This window comes from Micropterus salmoides, unplaced genomic scaffold (assembly GCF_014851395.1).
Source record: "Micropterus salmoides isolate LMB-PRFRI ecotype aquatic unplaced genomic scaffold, ASM1485139v1 Ms_hic_scaffold_13, whole genome shotgun sequence".
Taxonomy (NCBI): domain Eukaryota; kingdom Metazoa; phylum Chordata; class Actinopteri; order Centrarchiformes; family Centrarchidae; genus Micropterus; species Micropterus salmoides.
Genome location: NW_024040374.1, coordinates 17,760,970 through 17,776,192, shown reverse-complemented (window position 1 = coordinate 17,776,192; position 15,223 = coordinate 17,760,970). Strand labels below are relative to the sequence as shown.

The 15,223-nt window shown below is 41.3% G+C and overlaps 1 protein-coding gene and 1 long non-coding RNA gene across 2 annotated transcripts in view; one reads left to right on the top strand and one right to left on the bottom strand.

Moving 5' to 3' along the window:
• Nucleotides 1-12,623, top strand: part of cep350 (centrosomal protein 350) — a 36,777-nt gene extending 24,154 nt beyond the window's left edge. The window contains 12 exon segments of the mRNA XM_038715902.1: nt 653-775; nt 2,494-2,738; nt 2,894-3,093; nt 3,394-3,544; nt 4,090-4,250; nt 4,399-4,532; nt 4,622-4,683; nt 4,796-6,606; nt 7,067-7,591; nt 8,075-8,221; nt 8,541-8,663; nt 9,269-12,623. Of these exon segments, the coding sequence (XP_038571830.1) occupies nt 653-775; nt 2,494-2,738; nt 2,894-3,093; nt 3,394-3,544; nt 4,090-4,250; nt 4,399-4,532; nt 4,622-4,683; nt 4,796-6,606; nt 7,067-7,591; nt 8,075-8,221; nt 8,541-8,663; nt 9,269-9,436 (3,850 nt within the window). The 3' untranslated portion in view covers nt 9,437-12,623.
• On the bottom strand, nt 2,856-7,060 carry LOC119900715. Its single transcript, XR_005444092.1, has 2 exons — nt 6,548-7,060; nt 2,856-3,082 (listed from the first exon to the last, which is right to left on the bottom strand). It is a non-coding gene; the product is annotated as an uncharacterized LOC119900715 (long non-coding RNA).
• Nucleotides 12,624-15,223: the final 2,600 nt, after the last annotated feature.

The following is a 15,223-nucleotide window of genomic DNA, read 5'->3' as shown; positions in this document are numbered from 1 at the left end:
ATTTTAATACATTATGAAGTTGAAATTCATTCATTCATTAGGTTTAGATCACAGCAAATATAACGATTAAGAAGATCCTAACATAAAACTGTTTACATATTTGTGTCTGGTCATGCATTTAATGGCTTGCTTGCTATTGTCTTTTTTCATAAACTATCAAAGTCTCTTACCTTCCCTCTGTCGTTCTCCATTACCGTGTACTGCTGTTGATCATTGCCAAAGCAAATGTATTCAGCTTGACAAAACACACTAACAAAGTTGTTTTCAATTCATCTAAGGCTGTAACTGTTACCTCGCACTGTAATTTGTTCAAGAATCAGTGTTACTGATTAATATTTTTTAACCCCCTTCATAAACAAGTTTGGCAGTGATCATACCTTCAACCAACCCCCACCCATGATGCCCACATGCTAATTTAAATGTTCCCATTCTCCCAAAACATTTAAAAGTAAACATTTTCTAACAGAAACTTGACAGACTGACACCACATTTGCTCATATCACTCTTGTCTCTCCCTTTTTCTCTACTTGTCTTTTCTCAACATTTCGTGTGTGTGTGTGTGTGTGTGTGTGTGTGTGTGTGTGTGTTTTTCCGTACCCATGTTTGTGTGTGACTCTGTTGACTTGGTCTGTTGCGTGCTTGTGTGTTGTAGACACTGTTCTCCTGTCCACTACTTCTTCTCTGTGTTCACGGCCCACCACTGGGCCTCCCTCAGTGTCTGTCTTCCCAACCTCCACCCTAAATTCCAGCTCTTTATCTACAACCAGTTGGTCAGGTACTGTACAGTGCTCTCTACCTCTTCCCCAGCACCTCCACCTAGCCTTGCCCTCCCCTGGCCCACCCCACCCCACCCCATGGAACATGCTTGTATTCATCCACTGGCACTGGGACCTTGTAGGGTTGGGGCGGTGAATGATGAGTGCTTGGATGTGTTGGTTTGTTTTTTGTATTTCCAAGATTGGATTGGTCAGAGGGAGGGGGGAGTTTGAGTGAAAACTTGAAGAGTGCCCAAGGAAAGCTGCCTGGCTAAAAATAAGCTAACCTTTTGACAACTTAATTTTTATTTCAATAGGATTTTTTTTGCTGTTATTTTGGATTAATCAGTTGGACACTTTCTTGCCATTAGTGTGTATATTAAAGCACAGTGGTTGTAGAGTGATTTTAAACAACAACAAAAAAAACAATGTGGAAACATTGAGAATTTCAGAAGTGAGATAAATTCAGTTTTGTGAAGCTTAAAGGTTATGTTTATTTTAATAGGAGCCTTCCTTGTTAAATGGGAATCTCAGGCTGAACACTGGGATTTCGCTGATTTCTGTGGTGTTTTAACTTGTGACTCTTCCCCTATTTCTTTCATGCGTCTTGAATGAATGCTGTAGCGCATCTCTCTTCATATTGTGGCTGCTGGTTGGTCAGCTCCAGCCAGCTCAGTCATTGATACGAAACGTTTTCAGATGAAACCACACTATGACATGAAAGTGAATGCATTTTGTAGAGAACAGACCGGAGATGGAGTGGTCTATCTCTTTAATGAGCCCAGTAAATCTTAACTAGCCCTCTTTATTAGGTAACTGTTGCATAGGATGAGATAATAAGTACAGATGGCCATTGGCTATAATAGAGTTTGGGAAGGCACTAAAAGAACCCCCAGTCTGGTTCTTCAGTATCTGGCCTGTCATCAGTTTACATTAGGTCAAGAGAAAGGCCTCTAAATTAGATCAAGGCTAAATAATACTGCACTGTAATGGCACCCATAGCTGTGGGAGACCACATTACACAACAGCTATACCTGACTGAACTTTATTTTAGGCTTCTACAGAGAAATGTATGTATAAGACCCAGTGTTAGCGTAAGGATTTTAGAATCACAAATTCTGTTGGCTTTGAAAGACACTGTCACCTTTGCATTTAAGTCTCAATGGCCTCATTGGTCAGGGGAGCACAGGTGTTTGAGGTGTGCGCGACCAATCAGCTTTCAACCTCTGGGTTTCAGTCTGATGCATGAATCTCACATCTTCACTTATATTTTTCCGCCCCACTTTTCTCCTGATTGACATGTCATCACTTCATGCTTGTCTATTTGATGGGTGCTTGTCCACTTCTTTATATGGATGATTATTCCAGGAAAAAAAAAAAGTAAAGCATGTATTTGGGGTGTGTGTGTGTGTGTGTGTTTGCTTCGCTGAGTGTTGAACAGGAGGTTTGAGGTGAGTTTGCGGTGATAACCGGAGATCCAGGGGATTTTGGGTCTGCTTGCTTCTGCGATGTCATGTTTTGAAATTCCTAATGCTAAATGTCTTTGTTCTACTTCTTTTTACTCCCTCATCACTGCCACCTCACCTTATCCCTCACCACCCATCATCTTCCCGTCTCTTCCCACATTTTCCCATTTCTTCACCCTTCTTCTCACAATCATCTTCAATCTCTTCCCTCAACTCTTTCCTCATCTCCATTCTCTTTTTTCCCCATTCGTTCTTACCACCCCCTTCCCCAGGTTCCTCACAAAGCGGGAGCAGCAACTGATGCAAAGGCGTCACCATGCCGAGGAGTTGCTGCAGTGGAAACAGCGGCTGGACCAGGAGGAAGCAGAGGTCCGTAGGATGGAAAAGGAAGCCCTGGCTGTATGGGACAGACAGACACCTCGGGACAAGGACATAGCAGAGAGTCAGAAGAAGGAGGTCGCCTCAATTAGCCCCAGTCACCATCAAAGCTCAGAGCCCAGAACTGACAGTGAGAAAGGTGAAGCAACAGGATCCTTTAAGCCAGCTTTATAGTCAAAACCAATACGGAAGCAGAGTGAAATATTTGACGCATCTTACAGTTTAGGAATAAGGTTAAAAATGAATCTGGACAAACAAAGGTGACTTCATGTTTATCTGTTGTACATGTTTCAGAGTATGTCAGTGAGGGTGACTGCTCCTTGGTGACACCTGAGTCCAGTATACACACAGAGGGACTGGTGTCCCAGCAGCCAGGAAGCCCATCTTCAGTACAGCCTGTGTCGATCCATGAAACACCTTTGGCCTCCGTCCAGACCATGCCTGCAGATTACACCCAGGAGTTCACATCAGCTTCCCAGTCACCTAGTAGACAAGTACATATAAATGTGTTTTTCTTTCCTTGTTGTAGTTCAGTAATGATACCATCTCTTTGATGGTAGCTGAGTTCATTTTAGCCCCTCCAAAACTGACCTCACAAAAATTCAGTTTATAAGCTGTTTGGGTTATTTGTAGTCTTTTATTGAACTATTGAAAATGCTCTCTTTATATTGTGTAAGAAATCTGCAACCTATTTGTTGGTTTACTGTACATTTAAAATATTAAGTCCATCTGACTGTGTTGTTATATCCTGAAGTAATATTCTTTTCTCTTCCCCTCCTCCTCCTCCTGTTTAGTCTCCCCAGTCTCCATTCAAAGGCAGCCACAGCCCTGCAGCCTTTCCTTCAGACGGCAGCAGCAAAACCAAGATGCCGCTTCGCTCCTCCTCCCGGACCACCAACCAGGCCCACACTCAGCCAAGTGACTCCCCCATGGCCACACAGACTGGTGAGTTACCGAATGACTCAACACACATATACTGAATATGTAACGTTTTTTTGAGTGTATAATAAGTTCCTGGTAGTTCCCAGAGAAGGTAGAACGGGGAAAGTGGAGAGAGTGGACATAATGCAGCTATATTGCTGGCAGTGTGTAGTCAGGCATAATGTGATGCTGCCAGGAATACATTATGCAAGCACTTCCCTGATACCTAACCTGCTTAGCTGTGTGATAGGAGGAGAGAACACTTGCACTTAGTTATCCTACAAGCAAAGACTTTTTTGCTGGCCTGGAACTGTAGCATTTATTTATTCATTGTCAGGGCACTGTTTAAACCTTTAATCCTTGTAATTCTGTTTGTTCATTGCGTGCAAGCCAAAGCAACATGTAGAAAAATTGACGTAATACATTCTTGGTAAAGAAAATGTATACTAATCTCCAAAGACTTAGGTTTGCGTTTGAGCAGCCTCAAAGTTGGATTACCCTTTGCTAATCAGAGGTCTGGCACTGGTCTCACATTCTAACTGTGATTTATCATCTAAATTTGCCTTCAGAACCCATTTCAGACCAGAGTGACATAGAGAGCCGAATCAAGGCCCTGAAGGAAGAACTCAGAAAACGAAAGTTTATGGCCTACCAGCTGAAGAAAGAGCAGAAGAAGAGGCACAAGGAGCGCCTTAAGGCACAGGAGGCCAGCCTATTGAAGCAGCTGGAGGTGTGTGTGTGTGTGTGTGTGTGTCACTCACATTATGTACTGTATGAGATTGTGTACATATTATATATATATATATATATATATATATATACATACACTGTACGCATTTCTTCATACTTTAACCGTTATTTTCCCGTTTTACTTTCAGAGCTATGACAACTTCATCGAGAAAACTAAGGCAGAACTCAACAAGGAGCCTGACTCAACACCTGATACGAAGTCTCAGATAATAGATTCCACCTTGATCGCAGAGCAGTCTAGTATTAAACCACCTGCTGACAGGTACCCAAAACAGCTGTAAACATATCTTATACTGTAATATGAGTTTGAAAAGATTGGTGTTCAATTAAAAACAAATTCCTCTTTCTCAGGTCTGAAACCAGCAAAATCTCTGACTCTGAAAGAACACGGCTTGATGGTTCATTAGATCACAGTGAGTGATTATACTCATCATAACTAGTATATACATTAAGTACAGTATTTATTTAAAATGTGTTTTGACATAGATGTTTTAATAATAATGTGACCCTTTCCTATTATGACAGATGCCCTTCCTCCACCTGATCATAGTAGATCAACATCAGTGCCTGAAGAATTGTCTGATGAAGACCCACCGACAGTCACTCCAACCCCAGTACATGGCAGCCCAGAGTGTCTCACCTCAGGGCAGAGGAGCCACCTGTCCACAGTGGATCTTTTAATACCTTCCTCTAAGGAAGGCCAGGCACAGATGATTGAGCCCGGGGATGAGAACAGTGTGTCTTACCAAAGATCTGACATTCAAGAAGAGCTGGAAGTAGAAGTAAACTCCACGTTAGAGGATCGACATTCTGAACGTCTTCTCAAGCTAGAGAAGGAAGACAGACTTGACTCCCAGGAGAAGTTGTCTACATCCAAACATATTTCCTCTTTCATGAGTGAAGAACATCAATATTCTCCATCTGTTAGCTTAGAACAAGATAAACAAATAAAGCCAAGGGAAACCTCTGAAGCTGAGGAAGCTGTAAAACCCAATATTATTGACTTCTCTTTAAAGAACGGGTCACTTATAAAGGATGTTGAGGTGTCTTCTCCCATAGCTGATGGCTATCATGATGACTTTGAGTCATCAGTAGATTCTTCACCCAGTGAGGAGCATCACAGTTACAAGCCAGCCTCTCAAATCTCAGTTCCTGATGAGATCAAGGGCTCAACAAAGGACTCACCTAGCAGATCCACACCATATGACAGCCAGGATGAGGAGGTAGAAGAGGAAATAGCTGAAGAACCGAGTCACCATTCAGGGATTAGTGGAGATAGCCACCAATCTGGAAGACTGCTAGATCTTCATAACCAAACAGACTCCAAACATGACGAGGACCTTGTTAATTCCAACCACTCACTACCCATCTCTCCTTTGCAGACCCCTCTCTCTCCTGTTGTAGATGAAATGCCAAGCTTTAACATCGGAGATCGGGTTCTTGTCGGTGGTGTCCAGCCTGGCACTCTGAGATTCAAAGGTCCGACCAGCTTTGCTAATGGCTTCTGGGCTGGTGTGGAGTTAGACAAGTCTGAGGGCAGCAACAACGGCACTTATGATGAGGTGGTATACTTTGAGTGTAATGAGAGCCACGGTATCTTTGCTCCTCCAGACAAGATCACACACCTGCCAGACAAGTTTGAGATCTACACAGACACCACGGAGGATGAGGACTCATTCTTTGATGATCTGTCGGGTAAAGGCGGGGATAAACATAAAACAGAGGAGAACAAATCCCAAAAACAAGGAAATATGAAGAGTAAAAATGAACAAACCTCTCGTGAGGTCTATGGGCCTGGAGATAAAACCGTTACGGATGAGTCTGTTTACAAAAACCAGGCCCCACTGAAGGCCGTGTCCCACCTCAATTCACAGCATTACAAAGAATCCAAGCTTCCCATTTCTAATGGCAACATCGGGGACATCATTTTGGATTTTGAAGATGCACCAACCACCCTCCTCATCTCTGACTTGAACAAGAGTAAGATTTCTACCCTTGTTGAGAGAGAAGACGTAGACTCACAACAACAGTTTACTCCTGTGGATCTTTCCACAGGTATCAGAGATGATAAGGATGAACAGAAGGACAAAGACCTACTGGACACATTTGCAGATAAGCTCCTCAACAACTTTTTGAAAGACACTGTGAAGCAGTTTGCTGAGATTAAAAAGGCTAAAGAGCAAAAGATAGAAGCTGCCAATCAGATGAATGGAGTCCCGTTAGGCGAAAATGTTAAAGAAGAATGGTTCTCTTCAGTGGAGCAAAAAGATTACCTACCCTTCTTCCTACCTGCAGAAAAAGAGGAGCTGTCTTCTCCTGAGCTGTGTAACCGACCGGTGAGTGTATATTTCTGATTCTTTAGTAATATGTTAAGAAAAAGTGAAGATAAAGACGTGTTAATTAAAAGGTCACAATCGGTGAGAAAAAACCTTGTGATAGTGATGTACATGATTGAACCGTGGAATCTTTATTGTGGGGAAACATTAGCAATGACAAACAGTACTTGTTGTTCTGACCTGGGGAACCCTCGTTTTTGGTATGTGTTCAGCCAAAGTCCAACTTCATGTTGACAGACTGAATTTGGCACTCCTTGCTGAAAACCTTTTGTGTCAGAAACATCAGTAAGAATACCCTTAAAGGCTAGGTCAAAAGTGTAAAAACATGATTTAAAATAGGACCTGTTCTGTCACGGTGTGGTTTAACAATCATATTTATGGAAGGTTCTAATCTGGAAGAACCAGAAAAGGCTGGAACCAGGCATGAAATTCACATTTTCCTGTATTTCTTTCACAATAGGAGAGTCCAGTGTTGGGGGCCAGCGGTCAAGAGGAGCTTGCCAAGCGACTAGCAGAGCTGGAACTGAGCCGTGAACTGCTGGATGAGCTAGGTGACGATCAGGACTGGTTTGATGAGGACTTTGGCCTCAGCTCCCGCCGAGAACAGCAGAGACTCAAACAAAAACAGATTGAAGAAGAGGCAGGGCTGGGGAGGTCTGGCTCATCAGCTGGAGCAGCCCTGGGGGGGCTGGTTTCATCACCAGGTGGGGAACCGCAAATAAAGACCCCACCTAGACCTGAGCTACCGCTCCCCCTGCCCCCCAAACTACCTGAGCAGCCTGCCATGGTGGTGCCCCACTCGGCCACAGAGGTGGAGAAGATGGTCCACGCTGCCACTCAGGAGATCTGGGAGAGCTGTGGCCTGGGGAAGGAGGGAGCCCCGACCCTTGCACAACTGCCAAACCCCAAACCTTCACAAGAGTACCTGGGTAAAGAGGCCAGCAGCCAGGACCAGGAGGCCCTCTGCATCTGCAGCTACAGAAAGGTGAAAAAGAGAACTTACAAAACAGCAAAAAAGAAGTCTGTATAACAAACACAGACCAACCAAACAGATAGCAAAAAAGTTGCATGTGTATTGTAAAACCACAAAACAAAGAAGAGAAGCATCCATGACATCCTTTTCATGCCCCTACCAACCACGAAGACAGCCTTTAGTCTGAGAGAGTTCGCTGAGGTTAAATGCCAAGCGAGTTCCCGTTATTCAGCAGATTCCTCTTGGAGTAGCATCTTTTAGCTATTTCAGTTGGACTTCGGACTCCCGCTCCAGACATTGCCTCAATTGGTCAGATTATTTACTTTGAATGCAAATACTAGAGCTGTTGAGCAGTAAATATTATTTTGACATGTTATCTCACACATTTACGTTCGCCTAACATGGGATTTCTCAGCCTGAGAGACCTATTTACTATAACATACACATTCATTACACATTCAAGCGCACATATGTGATCACTCTGTTATTCCCTAGGCTGTGTATGACCTGACATGGGAGATGCTTCAGGAGATCTATGCTGAGGACCCAAATGCTGATCAGCCTCAGTGGGTCAGACCACGTCGGGTCAAGTCCTCCTCCTTCCACAGAGTAAAAACACCAGGGGACATCACCAAAGTCCAGGTACAGTTCTGCAGGACAGTCGTCACCAACAGAAAGAGATGCTACATTTATGTGTCTGAAAAGCACCCACCTTAGCTTACTACTAACCATGTGTTTTAATTCTAATTGCCTTACCTTAAAGGGAACTAGGTTTGTAGAATAAATTTGGACCGTCAGCGGTTTGTTTCTTATCTTCCAAAGTGACTGGAAGTGTAAACAGACTTCACAATGTGGCTTTGTTAATTCACTTTGGTAGTTCATTTGAAATGCAGCGTAATACTTTATACACACATGATGATGTGGTTTGTTTTGTTTTTATGTTTTTTACGTTGTGTCACAGGAATTCATCACAGCAGAAGTACTGAAAATGTACGGCCTGACAAAAGATCAGAACCAGAAGACTGACTGGCAAAAGATGCTGAAATTTGGCAAAAAGAAGCGGGACAGAGTCGATCACATACTGGTAGGTCCCAAAATTTTGAGAAAGTTTTCTTTTTTATACACACACACACACACACACACACACACACACACACACACACACACACACACATGATGTTGAAGTGCTGCACTTTCATAGCAGGTGTTAAATTTCTCACCAAGATTAGAACATCTAATATAGTAAGCATTTGTAACCCACTTCATCAAGATCACTATCATGTATTGCTTGCATATTTGTTATTTTACAAGTTAAATATAAGAATATTGCTTTTGTACTTCTCTGTTTAAATTTGAAATTCATGTGCAACCTGATGTGGGAGTTTTCTTTCAAATAATATCAAAACCCTTTAGTTTATTTCCTCTAGATGGCACCAGCAGTTTTATAAAATGGTCATATTTCAAAGTTTTGAGACATGAAGATGTTAAGATTACAGCATTTAATGCTTTATCAATTTATATGAAGTAGACCTTTATCTGGTGGGGAAAAAACAGTATAGTTCCCTCCGATTAGCCCCCTTACATGGTAGTTTTTAGCATAAAACTGAAAGTTGACATTTACATTTTCAGTCATGAAATTCTTCCACTTGACTCAGTTAGTCTCAATAGTTGACCTTGTTTGTTTCCCAGGTTCAGGAACTCCATGAGGAGGAGGCCCAGTGGGTCAACTATGACGAGGACGAGCTGTTTGTTAAGATGCAGCTGGCAGACAGCATCTTTGATGCTTTGCTGAAGGATACTGCAAACGTGCTGACGCTAATCTATGACAAGAGGGCCAAAAGAGACACCCTCTCCTGACAGCTTTCCTGCTTAGATTTTAAACTACAACCTCTATCTCAATCCCAGTCTTTCCTCTCCCCAGCGAACTCCAGCCAACCTACCGCCTCTCGGTCTTCCACCAGCTGATGTGCCAACAGCAACCCTCAGATGCCTTCAGTCCCAGCATTACCTCTCAGCTAAACAACTCCTACTTGTTTCTGTTATAATTCTACACACAAAACGCCTTTTGAGCAATCCAGCCTTCTTAAACCATACCACCATCTAGTCTCAGTGCTCACCTCCTGGACTGGTCCTTTTATAAATGCAAGTTGCAGAATGAGTAGATGTTTTGATAGGATTTGTTTGAATTTAAAGTCCATTGATGCTGCTAATTTGATTGCTCCATATGGGACTGTAATATACAATCTACCTGAAACAAAAGTAGGTTGTTATATTTTGTATTGGATCTTAAAGTAAATATATATATATATGGATTCAAAAATTGTAAAAGAGTAGTAGATAAAGAATATACAGCGCAGTCCATAAGTGGTTTGACAGTGACACACTATTGTGTTGGCTTTGTAATCCAGTACATTGAAATTAAACAAAGACTATGAGGTTAAACATTTAGCTTTGGGTTTTTCATCCATATTGGGTGATCAGTTTTCAGGTCCCTAAACCTGTCGTAAATTAAAGAACTAGCTGAAGCCTATGGCCCACAGTTAGACTGAGGTCAGGTTGCTGTTTGGCCACTGTTAGCTCATCTCATATGTTTACTATAATTTTTGGAAGACTATCTATAGAAAAAAATCCAAGACTGTTTATCCAATATGGATATGAACAAACCCCCTTAAAGCTGTGAGTCAGCAACTTTATAACCATTGTTGAATTTTAAATCCAATGTGCTGAAAGAGAGCTAAAACACATGAAATGAGTCACTGATCAAATGTTGTCACACTGCGCTATATTGAAATGTCACTGAGATCAGATATTGTATGAGATAATTTGCCTCCATAATTATTGTATTTATTGTGTGAAAATATTTGATTAGAGGAGTAAGGAACATTTTGAATTGTAAATGATCTTGTCAAGATATACAGAGCAGATTTTAACATCTAATGAAATCGTAAAAAGCACAAACAGAAATGTGAATGTGAACATGGCAATATATTATGTAGGAGGTTTAAGGAATGCTATTGAAACCAGAAAAAAAGAACAGGGGAGGGGGGTTTAATATTTAGTGTTAGTAATTAATTCAAACTGTTATGTATGTATGAATGAATTGTTGCCACAACTGTTCAGTGTGTCAACACAAGTCCCACTTTCATAGTATGTTAATATTTTGGCGCAGACACTGTGATCTCATACAAACAGCAAAGAAAATGCTTGTCCAATGATTTGCAGTTTATTACTTTATTTTGTGCTGTAACTTTTGAACCCCATTCAACATTGTTTTCCGCTATTTATTTTTTCACAGTTTTTATTATTTTGTGTTAGTGTTTGGGGGAAAAACGTGTCCATCAACGCCATGTTCAAAAATCAAGTAATATTACTATCTCTGCTGGTGTTTTTTTAAGATTTAATTCGGTCAAACACACTACGTACTCAAAACAGACATAATGCAAGTGGGCCAGAAAAGGCCTGACTTGATATTTTTAGAATCGCGTCATAGGGCAGTACTGAAATGCTGGATTTGAGCCTTACTTATCCTACAGTCATTTTACTTTCTATGACCTGAGAGAACACCACTTTCTTTTTCACCTGCCCTGGTAAAGGTTGCTAGCTGAACATTTGCCAAAAAAACATCTAGTTGTGTAGCAGCATGATTACGTGCTCCACTTGCTGCTGTGAAACATTGGCTTCATAGCAATAAGCAAGTTCAGACTAGCCGTCTGAATGTAGCCCAGCGATGTGGAGGTCTTTATCAACATTCAGTTCAAGTGCCTCTTTAAGTTGAGTTTAGGAGTTATAACTCTCAACATCCTTTGGACCTATTTTCTTTGAATGTCTCTTTGAACTGATGATTTTTAAATGGCCGCTCTTCCTTCTAACCGGTTTGCCAATACTTCAGTTTCTGCCTTATCAATCTTTCTGTATTGAAGCAGAGATTAGGAAGTGTTTTTTGTTGTTGTTTTTGTTTTTTAAACCTTCTGTTTTTCCTGTGCCTCTGCCTGAGGAAATGTTTGTAAAGGAATCGCTGACTCACCCGAAATGTCACCTGCTTCTTGTCCACGTCAGCCCTGCCTCTGTGCATATAGACACAGTTGAGTCATTGATAAACTGTATCAGGAACTAGTTTGTGGACACACACACAGTCGCTCCAGCACACAGGCTGCACAGTGGGAGTCATAGAGCTGATGAGGCTGAGCACGTAGGACTGTATCCAAGGGCTTATTTGGGTCCTCACTGTCAGCACCGCTTTGATCCAACAAACTGTACCAAGTCATTGTGGCATGTGTGACAGAGCTAGTTAATGTTCACTGACTGTTTGGAGCTAAAGTGACCTTAAACTGAGTACTTAGTCTTTTTTTCTACCGTCAACGTTTTAAGAGTTGCTAAGGTGTATGTTAAAACTGTAAATCATATAATGTAGAAAAAGACCAAAAACATTTGACACCAGTCTCTCCATGCTGTATGACTTGTATGTCTGGTCTGTAGGCATATGTAACTGTAATGGTGATATGATTAGTACCTTAGAAACACTTTCTGCAAGGCTTTATTGCAACCCCCCTTGGATTGTCCTCTTGAATTGATTGTATGTGGGAGAAAGTTCCCCTTCTGTAACTATGCAGTACTTGGTCTTATGCATTGCTTGTATATGTATCCGGATCACATAGCTTAGACTTCTGCCGTAGTCTGTAGATTTAAAAACACCTTCAAGATGCTTGAAGCTGTTTGGTGTAGGGTGGAGTTGATTGGAACTTGAGTTTAGCACAAAAGATTTGATCATCAGATGAACCCAGTCAGACTAGATTTCCCTTTTCATCTTTTGAAATGTTTATGAATATTTATAATAATGTGCTATGAGTGCGCGTCAGGTGCACTTGGAAGACTTCTTTTATGGGTGTAAATATACTGTTATCCAATCTGAACCACTGTTACTGTAAACCTGAACGATTGTTGTAAAAATGAACACTGTTTACTTTGCAAATATGTGCGTAGTATATATTTGTTAACTAAATGAACTTTGAAATTGTAAATAAAGCTTTCATTGTTTCTAAAGGAATGCTGCCTTGAAATGTGTTCTGGTTTAATTTAGAGGATGTAGTCGTTACCTCACAGTGTTGCTGCAGCGCTGACAGCATCCCAATGAATGTCCTAATGTTTTAGGTGTGTGACCGAAGGCACGTCTCGAGATTTGTATGCTCGTTTCCTCAGAAGTGCAAATCTAGGATGACACTCCTTTAAACGCTAGAGGTTTGAAGCCTGTTACTACTAAAGTGATTGACTGCAGCAGGCCTGTAGCAACCATTGCGGTTTAATGCTTATACAGTGAGGAAAATAAGTATTTGAACACCCTGCTATTTTGCAAGTTCTCCCACTCCGAAATCATGGAGGGGTCTGAAATTGTCATCGTAGGTGCATGTCCACTGTGAGAGACATAATCTAAAAAAAAAAATCCGGAAATCAAAATGTATGATTTTTTAACTATTTATTTGTATGATACAGCTGCAAATAAGTATTTGAACACCTGTCTATCAGCTAGAATTCTGACTCTCAAAGACCTGTTAGTCTGCCTTCAAAATGTCCACCTCCACTGCATTTATTATCCTAAATTAGATGCACCTGTTTGAGGTCGTTAGCTGCATAAAGACACCTGTCCACCCCATACAATCAGTAAGAATCCAACTACTAACATGGCCAAGACCAAAGAGCTGTCCAAATACACTAGAGACAAAATTGTACACCTCCACAAGGCTGGAAAGGGCTACGGGGAAATTGCCAAGCAGCTTGGTGAAAAAAGGTCCACTGTTGGAGCAATCATTAGAAAATGGAAGAAGCTAAACATGACTGTCAGTCTCCCTCGGACTGGGGCTCATGCAAGATCTCACCTCGTGGGGTCTCAATGATCCTAAGAAAGGTGAGAAATCAGCCCAGAACTACACGGGAGGAGCTGGTCAATGACCTGAAAAGAGCCGGGACCACCGTTTCCAAGGTTACTGTTGGTAATACACTAAGACGTCATGGTTTGAAATCACGCATGGCACGGAAGGTTCCCCTGCTTAAACCAGCACATGTCAAGGCCCGTCTTCAGTTTGCCAATGACTATTTGGATGATCCAGAGGAGTCATGGGAGAAAGTCATGTGGTCAGATGAGACCAAAATAGAACTTTTTGGTCATAATTCCACTAACCGTGTTTGGAGGAAGAAGAATGATGAGCACCATCCCAAGAACACCATCCCTACTGTGAAGCATGGGGGTGGTAGCATCATGCTTTGGGGGTGTTTTTCTGCACATGGGACAGGGCGACTGCACTGTATTAAGGAGAGGATGATCGGGGCCATGTATTGCGAGATTTTGGGGAACAACCTCCTTCCCTCAGTTAGAGCATTGGAGATGGGTCGAGGCCGGGTCTTCCAACATGACAATGACCCGAAGCACACAGCCAGGATAACCAAGGAGTGGCTCTGTAAGAAGCATATCAAGGTTCTGGCGTGGCCTAGCCAGTCTCCAGACCTAAACCCAACAGAGAATCTTTGGAGGGAGCTCAAACTCCGTGTTTCTCAGCGACAGCCCAGAAACCTGACTGATCTAGAGAAGATCTGTGTGGAGGAGTGGGCCAAAATCCCTCCTGCAGTGTGTGCAAACCTGGTGGAAAAACTACAGGAAACGACCTCTGTAATTGCAAACAAAGGCTACTGTACCAAATATTAACATTGATTTTCTCAGGTGTTCAAATACTTATTTGCAGCTGTATCATACAAATAGTTAAATCATACATTGTGATTTCTGTTTTTTTTTTTTTTAGATTATGTCTCTCACAGTGGACATGCACCTACGATGACAATTTCAGACCCCTCCATGATTTCTGAGTGGGAGAACTTGCAAAATAGCAGGGTGTTCAAATACTTATTTTCCTCACTGTATGGTTATTCACAAATTTCACAGGTTTGGGTCACAGCTGAAGGAACATACACATCACAGGTTTGATATTTATTAGTTTAAAAATCTTAAAATGTGACTAGACAGAAACTACTAATGAAAACTGTGCAGAGATGAACTTTACAGAATATATTAAGTTGAATGTGTGGACTTTTAAAACAGCATTTAAAAAAAACAACATTTTAAACATTTCTTAGGTGGATGGGTTGTGCTGGAAAGATTTGGACTCATCACCTATAACGTTTAGTATTTTTTTTTTAATCCTGGCGAAGGCCCTGATTCGCAGGTCTTTAAACACAAATACATGGTCCAAGATAAGATTTGTTTACATCGAAAATGAGTCTTAAATTTTGTCAGAAATATCGGATAAGCAATACAATAGCTTATTTTTCATCTAAAAGTCACAATCTTCAATTACTGTAGGTGAATATACCTGTAATTTTTACACATTAAAATGACCAGCTTTTTCTCTTGGGACTTGGAGTGAATGGAGTTAGTTATGATGTCACTGAGATTATTCCTTCAGCTGAAAGAAGACCGTGAGATGCCTTTGAAAACCCCAGAAAGAATATAGAAAGTGGACCTTGAATTGACGTTTATTTATTGATTTATCCATTAAACCCATGGTAAAGGCCAACAAGGAACTTTCACGCTAAAGTCATAGTTTTAAAGTTAAATCTAGATAATATTAATATTCATTATAGGTTATTTCCTGTATGAAA